The 14,969-nt window shown below is 37.6% G+C and overlaps 1 protein-coding gene across 1 annotated transcript in view; it reads right to left on the bottom strand.

The window, feature by feature from the left end:
* Positions 1-2: 2 nt before the first annotated feature.
* Nup153 (nucleoporin 153) overlaps positions 3-14,969 on the bottom strand; it is a gene marked incomplete at its 3' end in the record, with an annotated part of 66,099 nt that continues 51,132 nt past the window's right edge. Inside the window, exons 14-18 of the mRNA XM_023712055.1 lie at positions 11,688-11,810; positions 7,650-8,267; positions 4,777-4,971; positions 1,908-2,798; positions 3-226 (exon numbers count right to left, since the gene is read on the bottom strand). Coding sequence (XP_023567823.1) covers positions 3-226; positions 1,908-2,798; positions 4,777-4,971; positions 7,650-8,267; positions 11,688-11,810 — 2,051 coding nt within the window. The remainder of the gene's footprint in view (positions 227-1,907; positions 2,799-4,776; positions 4,972-7,649; positions 8,268-11,687; positions 11,811-14,969) is intronic.

Raw genomic sequence — 14,969 nt, 5'->3', positions numbered from 1 at the left:
CTATCTTGAGAAAATAGCAAGGGTTGAGATGTACTGGATTCAGCAGAGTTACCAAAGGCAGAGCTGCTTACAGGATTGCTGGCCTGTCCAAATACAAAGGCAGCCACAGACGGATTGGAAGAGGAAGTGGAACTACCAAAAATCCCACCACTGGCTGAAGTGGCTGGTGTACTTGAACTAGAGGAACTGTTCAAGAAATTAAAAACTGGCTTTGCTGTACCTTGATCTGTAAAAGACAAAATGAAGAAACATAAATCATTAAGTATGAATCTAGAACTTTAGAAAACAGAATGTTAAGCTTTGGTGTAAAATTAGTCATCAAATGAGTACCTCTTAATACAATCTGATACAGCCAAAATTAATCATCTCTTCTTCTATGGCCTGTGAGTTTTCTTTCAAATGGTAGCCATGAGCATTCAGACTTCTAAAAATTATCCCTCATATCAAAATCTAACTTGATACTATGTTTGTGTGGATAACAAATTCAGATAGTGGAAGATAGCTATTGTATGAATTTGTAATTTATGCTGCAGTAAATGTAGCAGAATAGAATCACAACTTGAATTTAAACAAATAGGTAGCAAATTTTTCCCTCACACTAATGTATCCTTTGTTAGTAATATGCAGTCCCATCTTTTTGACATACTAACTTTCCTAACATACATATATTTCTTTTCTGTTTTCAGACTATTTTAATTAACCTTGTAGTTTAGGGCTTGATATTAATAGAACAAATTTGTTTATGTCCTTGCCCTTCTCCTCTACCTTTTCTCAGGTGTTTTTCCTTCCATGTACATTTCAGAACCAGCTTAGCTTTGTCAAGCTAATCAGATACTCATTTAAGAACTGAACTGTGTCAACTAGTGGGTCATTTCCACTTTATACAAGAGAGTCTACACAAAAAATTTCCTTGGGTTTAAAATATTTCTGCTATAAAAATTTCTTTAAGAAACTGTTATTTCAGTGGAACTTGTAGGTCTAGCTTTTATCAGTATCTCTAATTTCTGCACTGTGTTCTGAGAAATTCCATTTTACTAATGTGATTATCAGCTATGTTGTTTCTCAATACTCAGCACAGAGAAAAGCTTTTATTTCAACAGCCAGGCTTTAACTTAAGAATATTGTTTGATTTTTCCTTCAGGGTTTTAGTTTTCAAAATTACTACTGTTTTCTCAGGGCTTAATTGTATTTGTTGTCTATGTTCCTTAACTGTTCTATAGCTGGGTATCTGTAATTATTTGCAAATGAAAGCATTTACATAAAAATGCTATGGTTGGCCAGATAGCTCAGCAGACTAAAAGCTCCTGCTTCGGCAGAGTGCAGCAGCCGGGATTCAATGCCCAGGTGCTGTGCCGGCTCTGACCCCTGGGGTATGCTGAGGTGGTGATGTGAGACTGGGCATGGTGGCGCGCACCTATAATCCCAGTACTTGTGAGGCTGAAAACAGAAGGATCACTACAAGTCCAATCTATATAGTGAGATCCTGTATACCTTGTAGACCCTGTCCTAAATTCATTTTAAAAAAAAAAATCTGTTAAGTCAATTATTCTGTATTTATGAATCCCTATTTTTGCAGATAGCACAATTTTAGTATATATGCTGCCAAAGCTAGCATTCCCATACAGCAAAGTGTTATGCACCAATTCTGATTACAAAAAGCCCAAAGAGAAAGCCGAAGTAGAAGGAACAAGTGCATATATAAATGAGCACTATTAGGAACTTTCTGTTAAAGTTATTGCTTCTGAACGTTAGTTCTGGAGGTAATTTCGTCAGAATCAGAGGGATTAAGAGAAGACAAAATTCTGGGCTACTTCTCCAAGAGTTCTATATCCCACATAAACCATTCTTTGACTTCCTGTGCTGGCTGAGGTATCAAAGGCACCACATAATAAAATCTTAATATTTACCAGGTGTAGTATTGGTTTGAGCTCCAAAAGTGAAAGTGGCCTTTGCTGGCTGCTCAGACTCCTTCTCAGATGGTTTTGCCATATTGAAACTAAACACTGCCTTTGAAGAACTCTCATCTTTGGTTTGCTCTGAATTCCCAAAGGAAAATACTTGTGGGCATTTTGTCTCTTCACTGCCAGCTTTCTTTCCAAAAACCAGAGATGTAGAAGTAACAGGCTCTTTCTGCTTTTCTTCTGTTCTTTCTAAAACAAACACTGAGGCAGATGACAGAGGGGCAGTTTCCATATTGCCAAAAGTGAACCCTCCCTTGGTAGCTGGTATTTCTTCTTTTTTTGCTTCTGTTGTCTTGCATGCAAAAGGAACCACTGAAACACTCTTGGTTTCTATGGTTCCAAAGCTAAACTTGGTTTTGTTCTCAGAGGTCACTATGGTATCAGTAGCAGCAGGAATAGGGTTAATAACGCCAGAACCAAAGCTAAAGCCTGTAGATGAAGATTTAGGTGGTTCCTCTTTCTTTTCTTGATGTCCAGGATTAGACATACCAAACTGAAATGGAGCTGATGAAGTTGGGTTGCTTAAACCAGAAGAAAGTCCAAATTTAAGACTATTATCATTCTTACTCTCTTTTTTAATTTCTTCAGTTTGAGAATCAGATGAAACTCCAAATTTAAAATTGGAGTTAGTTGCTTTAGAAAACTTAAAGCCTTCATTCATGGGGCTTACAGACCCAGAGTCAGATGACAGGCCTATTTTGAATCCTCCCTGATCTCCAAATTTAAAAGTTCCAGGGTTTGATAAAGTCTGAGAAGGTCCAGATGACGATGATGGTGGAATACCAAATTTGAAGGATGAGGCTGGTAGATTTGAAGATGAGGAAGATGTGCCAAAACCTTCAAAATGATACAAGATACCACACAAAGTCAGTAATTTAATGTGTTTATGCTCTTGACAAAATGCTTATCTTTGAAAGCCAAAGTGAAATAGGAACTCTGAAAAATACTATCAACAGCAATAAATACGAACCACGTTGGCCAATATTCACTACAAGATTTACATCTCAACCTTTAAAACTGCACAAAACACCATTCCTATTACACTGGCTAACAAAGTGTGATAAATTTTGTATCGATAATAGGAGTAAGCACTTTCATATATTGTAGATGGATATATAAATTAGCGCAAAATATGTCAGGAGCAATTTGTCAATATTTAAAAACACAATCGTAGACACAGCAATTCTATAACTGAGACTTTAAGGATAAAATTAGACATATAAAATGTCATAATCTAGGCTGAAAGGGAGTGTGATATACACGTTTCTAACAAAGTACAAAATCAGAAGACACAGAATATGTTTGCTTAGGAAGGGTATAGAGAAACATTGGAAGACTTATAAGGAATTAGCCATGGCTATTCCTTTTGGAGGGGATTAAAAAACTGTAAAATGAGCCAGTGGGGAGACATGAGATGGAAGTCTCACTACAAACTTTTGCCATCATTTCTTGTTTTTTTTTAATTTGTATTATTTACTCAAGCACTTAAACAGCATCAAAAAAAAAAAAAAGAAAGAAAATTATATTTATAAAGTATCTTTGAAGCTATATGTATAAAGACAACATATTGACAAGATTAAAATTTTGGTTTCATTGGCTCAATACAAAATCCATTAAAATGAATTAAGATATTCAGACAGTACTCTGCTAACACACAAGACATAGCAGTTGAGCTTTGTATATAAACCTACCATGAATTTCCCCCATCAATGATTACTCACCCACCCTACCTTTCCCTAAAGAAAAATTAAGATGAACACCTACACTAGAACCTGAGGAGCAAGTGGCTATATAGGATTTCTAAAATATCCTGAATGATTCTAGTTGGAATGCTAAAAAATAAAAGTGCCAAAGGTAAGAGTTAACCTGTAATTAGTACCGCCTCAAAGGATGGTAAACTTTTAGAGCATGGTGGTTTCTACACCACAGGTAGAGAACATGGCAAGGACAGCAGTAAGACAACAGCTACAGAGTGAATGGAAATGGACAGGAGTACAAGGATCTTCCACTACAACCAGACAGCAGCAATTTTCAAATGCCAGTTATATCCCATTAAGTCATCCAACAAATTAAGTAGGTTGCAATCATTTTCCTTTTAAAATGAAATGGAGGGGCTGGTGAGATGGCTCAGTGGTCTAAAGCACCTACTTAAAACAAGCTTAGCAAAGCACAGGGACTGTGGTTCAATCCCCCAGCACCACATGCCAGCCAACCGGCCCTCTGGTGGGCTGAGCTGCCCCCCTACACACACACACACACACACACACACACACACACAAATAAATAAATAAAATTTTAAAAAATTAAAATGAAATGGAAAACACTAGGGCATTTCATACAGACCATAAGTATTATTTTGCAAAGCTTTTACGTCAATCATACTAACTAAAAATATAAAACGTTTGGTTTATAGTCAAATTTTGGCTTCCAGATAGCTCAGCATTAATTACTTTGAGAGGTATTAAAGACTTCTCTTTCTGGAATTGGACTCTGGGAAACCAAAGCCCAAGCTAGATTACTTTAAATAAGAATCAAGTCAAGATATTCATACGGGGGTTAGCATTTAAAAACAAAACAACCTAAAAGCCTCAACTCTAGAGCAGAGTTCTCCACTCAGATGCAAAAAAGGTACCTTGCTGGTGACACCCAGGTTTGTATCTTAATAATCAGATACACATGAACTACAGGAATTTGGAACAATTATCTCATTTTATACACATTAACAAGAGAGAATGCGTAACGAAAAACCTAATGCTCTTCACAAATATTTCACTTTAAAAGGACATTATAAATAGTTATTTTACCATCAACTTACCCTTAAACTCAGATTTTGTGCCTGGCTTTGCACTTTCACATGCTACACATTTGGCAGAGTCAGCTTTATTCTGTACTAGGCACACTTCACAGTCCCAGCTTCCCTCAGGCTTTTTGAACTTGTCCAATCCTAGAAAGTTCCCAGAAGACACAGAGACAGGTACAGGGCTGCCACTAGAAGCAAGGACTGAGCCTCCTAAAAGATCATAGGGAAAATCATTTAAAACTTTAATTTTCATTATGTCAGTATCTTAATGTCACTACTAAGTTTAAGTGTTCAATTCTGACAGCTTCTAATTAAGACACATAAAATGCCAGCAATGTAAGCATTACATTGTGAAAAACAAGATAAACCTCTCAGATTTCTGTTAATCTTATAAATGCAAAGCAAACTTTGCCCAGTGGTGAGTGAGCTCCCTCTTACTCTCAAATTGAAACTGCTGTGGTTTAAAAAAATGCTCAAATATATAAGGAGCTAAAAGACTAAACTGTCCTAAAGAATCCAAAACTTCTTTAAACAGCTCAGTATGCTACAAATATAAACTGCGGGCACTATCCTAACATAAAAGCATAGCCATATTCCATATTAATTTCAAGATTTCAAAGCATATTTCCTTTTCGTATAGAAGCATTCTATCATACATTTCACAATGAAACCCTGTGCCTACTATGTTCACAACTGGACTGTTATATACTAGCCATTTAACAAACTTTAAACACTGTAGTATAGTTGAGTTTGGGGGACATAGAGATGAATTTGTTAAAAGTTTTAACTTTTAAGGTGCTCATGGTCTGAAAGGGAAAATCAAAACACAAACATATCATCACCAACTGATGAATGATCTAAAACAAATGTGTAAAGGAAGAAATGACAGACATGAGGAATATTCAGAGGTGATAATTAAATCTTGAAGCAGTCTGCACCATGTGCCTCACTGGCTCTGCCCCCAGGCATGCTGTGCTGGCCACTAAAACCGGGCATCTATAATCCCAGTGCTGGGGAGGCTGAAAACAGGAAGATCATTACAAGTCCAAGCAGCATAGTGAGACCCTTTACCAAATACATAAAAATAAACAAACAAAACAAATCTTGAAGCAGAGCCAGCATGTTTATAAGCTGGCCAAAAGCAGCTCAGAACACAAATTAAGGACATGTGTGGAGATGGAGCCAGTTGTTCTGCATCCATATTTCTCTAAGTCATACTCAACTACAGTCATTTCTCCCCATTTACCTGAACCACCTCAGTAATTTACAGATGCTCCTGTATCTAGCTAACAAAACTGCTCCCTGATGCTGTCTCTGGTCCACTGTCCTCACAAGCTCTGATTAAAAGAGTCCTAACCTGTACCTGCAACCTACCTTCTCTGAGCTCTGTCACTGTCATCTGTCTGTTCCAGCAACTACTTGGTTAGTTTGCCTCCTCATTCCCTGTAACATTTCTCAAATTTATTTCAATCTTTTCTTCTAACCTTCCGCAATTATGGCTCAAGTCTCCCTCATCTCCTGTTTGAATAGTAACCTTATTCAAACTTCTGGTCTTATTTGTCAAGAGACAACTAGTGCCACCTACTTTTTGTTTCTCCATTCTGTTAATATTTTAAAAGATTAACTCTAAAATTTTACTACTTCCAGTCTCTTAAATTTGCAGAGTTTGGCTTTAAGCTGTTTTTATTTACTCAATTCACCTCTGCTCCCAGAACTGTGATGTGACACCATATCTGTTGTATCTCTAGCCCTGAGAGTGCATGGTCCATGTTAGTTTATCCAAAAGCCACATGTATTATGAGACTATCAACTTCAGTAGCTTGAAATGCACATATCTTCAGCTGTACACAATTCTGCATCCTCTCCCACCTTTTTGATTCCATTAGTATACATCATTATTTACTACCAACACTACACACAGGACTCCCTAAATTATCCTCCAAACTCGGTTGTTTTCAGTGTCATTCTCAAAAAAGCCACCAGATTCAATCCCCGGTTCCACCAAAAAAAAAAAAAAAAAAAAAAAAATTCAGAATCAAAAAAGCCACCAGACTGACTAATAAATTTGATCACTCTGTTGCTGAAAATGATGATTCATCACTTAAAAGGACCAAGCCCATACTCTTCAATACCTATTGTGTTAATAATTTAGAATTTCATTTCCTCATGTAGAGGGTATTCTTTTTAAGTGAGAAGGCAGTGCCAAATGGGAGGATATTTCAGAATAAATATTATTGTTGAGAAGAAATTAGAAACACAAAACCAGTGTCACTTACAAAATGAATTAAAAACTGATATAAGTCCTTCAGTAATTCTTCCAATTTTAAACAAGCAAACAGGAAAAACTCAAACCTGTCTCCATTTTTCTAGCCAGGTTAGAATTCATAAATGATTAAGTTATTTCCTATCCCTGCAATCTACCTTGCAGATAAGCACATGGCTATGGTACCACAATTAATATTTAGCTACAACATTTTCATAAAATATTACTATATCCCTTAAAGAATTCTCCTCTGTAAATGACACCTATACTTATTTTACATAAGAGAAAAATGACAATATTTTATTCTACATCAAGATCTGAGAAAGACTTATGTCCTCCTGAGAGCTTTTAGTACCTACATTAATCAATCTGTAAAAGATTATACATTAGATATAAAAGAATATCCACTAGGCTGGTTAACATACCAGTTAACCTATCCTAAGTACACATAAGACCTAGCCATGAGCAAGTCAATTTAACCTCAAAATGGTTTTATAAAATTATGAAAAAATACTCATTCTGAACCACTACAAATACTAAAACTATTTTTAGCTGTCTTACAGAACAAATTATAATGTTCTACTTAAGTAATGAGCAAAACTACTCCAAATAGCTGTAAATGTACCTGGTTTCTCAGACATACAGGCCACACATTTGTTGTCTTCGGCATTGTTAGAAACACAGCATACTGGACATTCCCAAGACCCCACGGGCCTTTTGAATTTATCTCCAAATACTAAGGTACCAGAGGTAACAGTGCAGTTAGAAGATGAAGCAGCTGTAGTTACAGCACTTTCTGAAACCACTGTCAATGTCAGGGGTCGCTTCACACCAGTTCCAGGTTTTGGGGTTTCACAGGCCACACATTTCATTGCTTCAGGTTTATTGTGTACTAAACAGGTATCGCAATCCCAAGATCCTATTGCTGGTTTAAACTTGTCTCCAAAGCCTGTTCCTGACGCAGAAAGAGGTGCTTTGCCACTTTTGCTTGGTGTCCCAGTTCCAGTCTGTTTAGCAGTTTCTCCTGGTGTTAATTTTGTCGCTTGACAGGCTATGCACTTGTTGTCTGTAACTTTGTTCTGGAGCAGACATGTATCACACTGCCAGGATGATCCAGCTTTTAAACTTTCCCCCAACCCAACTCCACTTGAAGAAAAAGCACTTATTGCTGGTCTTGTATAAACTTCAGAGCTTGTGGTAGTAGGCTGAGCAGCAACAGAATCTACCTTTGGTGAGGCGAAACCTATGGTGGGGTAGGGTGGGAATAACAGGAGTTTTCTAATCAAGGGATTAACTGCAACTACTGAAAGAAAACGTTTACCTTATTGCAGGGTTATACAATCAAGATGGACAACGTCTACGTTGTTTTTCACCTATGCAATCATTAAAATTGTAGTAAGACAAAGTTAAAATTCTACAAAAGATGTATGTATCACCTTCTCCCAATCAGACTTTAGAGTTCAATGCTCTCATCTACTTACTGATACACACTACTGTCATTCACACTTTACTATATACTGTGCTTTCCTCTAACACAGTCAAAGCCTTTCTTCCATATGTCTTCTTTCCGGCATTGCGTTGGCTGTACCAAATGACTTCAATATTTATCATCTTTCAATGTTTTCAAGACATGAGAGTGTTATCGAAGCCTCTAACTTCAGTAAAACAAGCTGCGCTGAAGAGGCATAATTAATAGATGGCTCTCCAAAGTACAACAGCGTGGTAAAAATAGTTTTTAACTACACTAAACTCACATGAACCTTAAAATTGCATCCCCTGCAATGACAAGTCCAAACAAAGATGTACCAAAACTTCTGTAAGGCCCAGAAATATCAAAAGACCCAGTCTATCCTCCTGGAGCTATGCAAATGCATGTTGATACAAAGTTCCCCAGCAGTGACTCAAACACAAGGGCCTCAAAGAGTAAGCCAACATAATCTCAAGTGCCTTTCATATTTTAAGTGTATCTACTTTGTAACAAAATGAAGATGCATTTATTTCATGGGCAATAGGATGGCTATAAAAGGTGATTTTTTTTTTTTTTTTTAAAACCATGGCCTCATTGAGCTGCATCCCAAACCCTTTTTCTTTTTTTAATATAGTCTATGTTACTAAGCAACACAGGCTGGACTCAAACTTGCAGTCTTGGTCACAGGCACACTGCCACCAAGCCAACACAGGATGAGGGGAAATATTTGTGCTGCCCAAACTGCTATCATTTGGTGAGTTCACTGAAGCTACACTTTATTCATGTAAGTAACTTTTTAATCCTTTACCTGAAACCAACTAACTCCTTTTACATACATCAACACTATCAGGGATCGATTTATCCAGGCTTAAGTATTAAAGGAAAAGAAAAAGTACAGAAAGTTGATAAAGGTTTTCTAATGGTACCAAGAAGCAACCTAGTCTAAACTTAAATTCAGGATAGGAACAAAAAGATTCCACATCTACTCCCAGTGGTCAACAACATAAAATTTGGCAAAATTTTAAAAGTGGTAATAATCAGGCATTGTAGATTTCTTTTCCTTCCACTTTGTCACCTTTTCCTAATTTGATCAGGTACAGCAGTACAGACCAAGAATCCCAGCTACTTGAGAGAATAAGAGAATCCAAACTTGCACCTCAGCCTATGCACCTCATTTGAAAGAATAAAAACAGTTAAGACATGGTGATACCACCCGTAGTCCCAGCAGTCAGGAGACATAAGCAGGAGGATCACTGAGTGTTTGAGGCCAGCCTAGACTACCTGTTATGGTTTGTGTACAGGTGTCTGCCCCAAAGCCTCATGCAGTCACAGGGCAGCTTCTACAGTTTGTGATTGATTACTGTGGGTTTGGATGCTGCACCCACCCTGGGGTAGGTAAATCTGCATTACAATGTAAGAAGGGGAGAGGGGCTAACTAGCTGCCTCAGCTGCTGCCAATCCCTTTGCTCTCCTGCTCTTTGTCACCACCATGAAAGGTTGCTCTCTGCCATGTGCCATGTGCTGCCTTGCAGCCAGTAGAGTACAGACTAAAAACTCCAGTACCTATGAGCTGAATAAACTTTTCCTTCATTCTGAGTGTCAGGTATTTGTCCCAGAAATAAGATCAAGGCCAGCCTAGACTGCATACTAAGACCCTGTCTCAAAAAACAAAAAAGAACAAAAAGAGGACCAGCCAAATAGCTCAGTGGATTAAAGCACCTGCAAGCAGGTGCAGGGGTTGGGGGTTTGATCCTCGGACCTGCCATGCCAACCCCGCCCCCAAAGTGTGCTGAGACAGCAATCGAGACTGGGTATGGTGGCGTGCACCTGTAATCTCAGCTCTTGGGAGGCGGTAAACAGGCGGGTCACTATGAGTCCGATCTAGTTGTGAAACCCTGAACACCCTGTGGACCCTTCCCTAAGAAACACAAAAAAAATACAAAAAAAAAAAAAAGGATTGAGGATTTAACTTAACCCACTTGTAGAGAGCATCTAGGTTCAATACACAGGATGACAAGAAAGTTAAAAGCAAATAGGATTATATATGCAAAGCATGGCCCTACCTCACTAAATATGTGTATATACAATAAAACTGCACACATGCTGCATGGTTAATTCTAGAATAGGGTTTCTGGAATTACCATAAGTGTATAATACTGCCCAAATTATTTCATTCCTGAGGCTGAATACACCATTTTAAAAATAAGAAAAAGATAGATCTAATAACTTTATCCTAAATTTTATTGTGGAAGACAACCTTTAAAAAAAAGGAACGAAAGAAAGAAAAAGGAATCAGGCAACCATGATGAAAATGTATCCTATTATGTATGCACACAAACTGCTGGGTAAATCTAAGCCTTTTCAAAGTTATTAGGTAACATTATAGGCAGTGACATATTTCTTGTACTACACATTCCAACACTGCAGAGATTATCTCTGCTGTCAAACCAAAGTTTTATTCTTCAGGACTTCTATTCATCCCCTTCAAATTATCTACTTTATCTTCCTTTTATCATTAAACATTTAAATACATGTATTGAATTATAATACTGTACCTCATAAAATTGTCAAGTACAAAAATACCTGCCCATAAACGTTACAAATAAGCAAACTTGTCCTTATTTCATCATATATCAAATGCAGAAAAAACAAGAAGGCAGTTCAGTGAGCTCAGCAGAGACACATGACTGGGCTTTGTCAAGGTCATTTCATCTTTTGAATATGCGCCAGTCTCCATGTAGAGACAATTCACTTTCCTCTTCTATAGCTCCTTCTTAGATTTCAGGATTAGTTCAGAGTCCCTGACTTCCAAAGGAATGAATAAAGGTTTCTAAGACAGTACCCATAAATTAGATTTGACATTTATATTAAAAAATCAAACTCCTGGGGCTGGTGAGATGGCTCAGTGGTCTAAAGCACCTACTTAAAACAAGCTTAGCAAAGCACAGGGACGCTGGTTCAATCCCCCAGCACCACATGCCAGCCAGGCCCGCCCCCTGGTGGGCTGAGCTGGCCACACACACACACACACACACACACACACACAAATAAATAAATAAATAAAAATTAAAAAAAAAATCAAACTCCTATGAAATTAGTCAAAAATTTTATAAGGGTAAATTATAACACAATAGTAAAATGAGGTCTTGACCTTGTAATTAAGACTTATTATTTCAAGGGTAGCCATTATCTTACCAGCACTTTTCAGAACATCTAGAACACTTCCTTCTTTCAGGACTTTTGCAGGTTTTAAAACACACTCATAATCTTCACTTTGCTTCTTACAGTTTGTACTGTTCACAGCAATGTTGTCTTGAGCTGTAATTTTTTAGAGTTATAAAAGTTGTTATACTAAGGAGGACTACTGGGCTTAAATTAAATGTACTAAAAAAGAAAATCTTCCAAAACCAACTCATTTGTATCAATTTCTAAAATTTATAAAAAGTTACTATAATTTACTAGACAGAAACACTTAACAGTACAGGGCTAATTCGCCATTAAAGAAGTATAAACTGTAAGCCAATGAATGTACTGAAAGAAAATAATGCAACACTGGGGAAAATACGGTACAGAAACAGGAGGTAACAGAAAACGTTAGCTCCTGTCACAATGTTATTAATCATGACATCCTCATTTTCAATCAGCTTTTTTTAAAAGAGAGAAGTGCTGAGAAGCAAAGGTAAAAATAACACAGCACAACTCTATACCCACTACTTATAAACACAAAACCACCTCCTTAAAATGAATAATTTCTTTGAAACATAATACAATACAATGTTGCTTTAGTAAATAGTTATTCATTATATTACCCCTACAAAAGTATTACTAAAAAGCAATGGTGGGCCGGGGAGATGGCTCAGTGGAGTAAGTGCTTCCCTGGCAAGCGCAAGGACCTGAGTTCAATCCCCAGTTCCGCAAAAAAAAAAAAAAAAAAAAGCAATGGTTCTCCTCAAAATAAATCATGAAATTATTTAAGGTCTATTCCTCTTAAGCTGATTCACCCAATGACAACAAATATACCAGTCAAATTAGTATTCTACCCCACTTATACAATCTCTTCTTTTCCAGATACACCAAAGTAAATGCCTCTCTAGCTTCAACGTCCTGGCTCACTTTTTAAATATATCTTCCAAGAAAGGATACTTTGAAAATTCTAAAGCTATTTTAAAAATGCACATCTTCTGTTTCTGCACATGTACATAATCCTATCGATTCAAGATGCTTATAAAAGACAGTTATAGAGGCCAGGGAGATGGCTCAGTGGAATAAGCGCTTCCCTGGCAAGCGCAAGGGCCTGAGTTCAATCCCTGGTTCCGCAAAAAAAGATAGTCATAAATTCAAGGTCAGCTGGGAAACATGGAAATACTTATCTAAAAAAGTGAACAGAGGGCCAGCCTGATAGCTCAGCAGACTAAAACGACTGCTTAGGCAGAGTCCAAGGTTCAAACCCCGGGCAAGCTGAGCCAGTGCCGCTTGCGGGGCAAGCTGAGACAGTGATTGAGACTGGGTGTGGTGGCGCGCACCTGTAATCCCAGCACTTCAGAGGTTGAAAACAGGAGAATCACTAAGAGTCCGATCTACGTAGTGAGACCCTGTAGATCCTGTCCTAAACACAGAAGAAGGAAAAAAAAAAAAAAAAAGGTGACTGGAGAAAGGGAGAAGAGACTGGGAAGGAAGGGAAGGCAGTAAGGAAATCCCCAAACACTTCCGAAGCACAAGTGACAAACCTATGGCACCTATACTGCAATGGACTGTTATATCACTAAACACTATAAAATGCCACCACATGATGCTAATTTTTTTCTTTTCTAATTGCTTTGGCTGCTTTGCTCTAGCTTCCTGTTGCATGTAGTATTGTTTTCCATCCTTTGACATTCAGTGTATTAATTCCTTTTTGAATTAAATGTATTTCTTCTACACAGTATATTTTCGGGTAGTACTTGTTGATCACATTCGGTAAGTCTGTCTCTTATTAACTGAAGCCACTGACACTGGTCTGTCATTTTCTAGGTGGCAACTGTTACTATAGTTACTGCTGATTGTAACACATCAATCAAACATAACTATTATAAACAGCTATTCTTTTTGCTATCTGAAGACTGAGATTGACTAAAAGTCATACAAAACATTGTGGCACAGTCCCAAAGAAACACCGGCTGGGCCAAACAGGCAGCAACTTGTCATCCCAACAAACTGAAGAGATCCTGCAACAGGCTGAAACTTTAAACCCACTTAAACTGGAAGATACTTTAGAAAAGGAGTCATTTTCTAAAGGTTCTAAAACCTAGCAATAAAAGCAACCCACAATAAGCAATTTATAAACATCACTAGATGAATTAAACTTAGAACAAAACAAAGGAGGGAGGGAGATGAGGAGGCAGAGGAAGAGAGGGAAAGAGGGTCAGAGGGAGACTCAGAGACAACAATTAAACAAGATACAGCTCCAGACATCCAAATCACCAAAAGGAGGAGCCAGGAAAAATAGCTCTGTAGAATAAGCACTTGCCTGGCAAACACAAGGTACAGAGTTCAATCCCAGGTAGCACAAAAGAAAAAGATACCAAATCACCAAAGGAAAACTTGGGGTACTGAGGAGGAAAAATCCAAAAACCACCCATCTAGCCTCTAAAGTGGCAACAACAACAACAACAAAGCAACTGAATGCTGCTCCAGAAAATACCAAATCAGAAATAACTTCTCAGATAAATGCACAGATGGTGTCCACAAAGACTAACATGCTTAGTGATTCTAGAGCAGATACAGACAAAAAACTAGAGGGGCTTGAGAAAATTATGGAAGCCATGAATGCCCAGCACAGGAAACAACTGGAATATGTAAGGCAGAGTTGAGTAGATTCCCAGAATAAAAATTTCATTGAAAGTATTTGATGCAGATTAAACCAATTTGAGGACAGGATCTCAAGTATAGGAGACAAGCTTGCAGTTAGTGAGCACGAAAAGATTTCTTAAAAATAGCAAGGCATCATGAGAAACCAATGGTGCAGCTGCAAGATGAGACAGGCAGGGGTACTTTAAGATCAACTGGAATCAAGGAAAAAGCAGGAGATCGCACAAATGATACTTAAAAACTGTACACAGATTTCAAGGCTGAAAACTTCCCTGTGCAGAAAAAGAACCTGACATACAGAAAGTGAGGCATGGATCAAAAAGCACAATCCAACAACACACTGTATACAAGAAACACATTCAACTGAAAAAGAAATTCATACCCTGCAAGTCAAAGGATGGAAAAACTGTATGTGCCAGGAAGCCAGAAAAAAGCAGCAAAGAAATTGCAGGCAAAGAAAATTTCAAGCCAAGACTAATTAAGAAAGAAAAAGGTCACTACATCCTTGTAAAACGGACAATGCAAGAGGAAGAGATAACAAGCATAAATACATATGCAACAAATGCCAGTGCATCCAACCATATAAAACAAATAGTAATGGACATGAAAAAATCACATAAGCACTAATAC

The sequence above is a fragment of the Octodon degus genome, unplaced genomic scaffold, assembly GCF_000260255.1.
Source record: "Octodon degus isolate 3935 unplaced genomic scaffold, OctDeg1.0 scaffold00023, whole genome shotgun sequence".
Lineage (NCBI taxonomy): Eukaryota > Metazoa > Chordata > Mammalia > Rodentia > Octodontidae > Octodon > Octodon degus.
The sequence above is the reverse complement of the archived record's forward strand: the minus strand, read 5'-3'. Positions and strand labels throughout refer to the sequence as shown.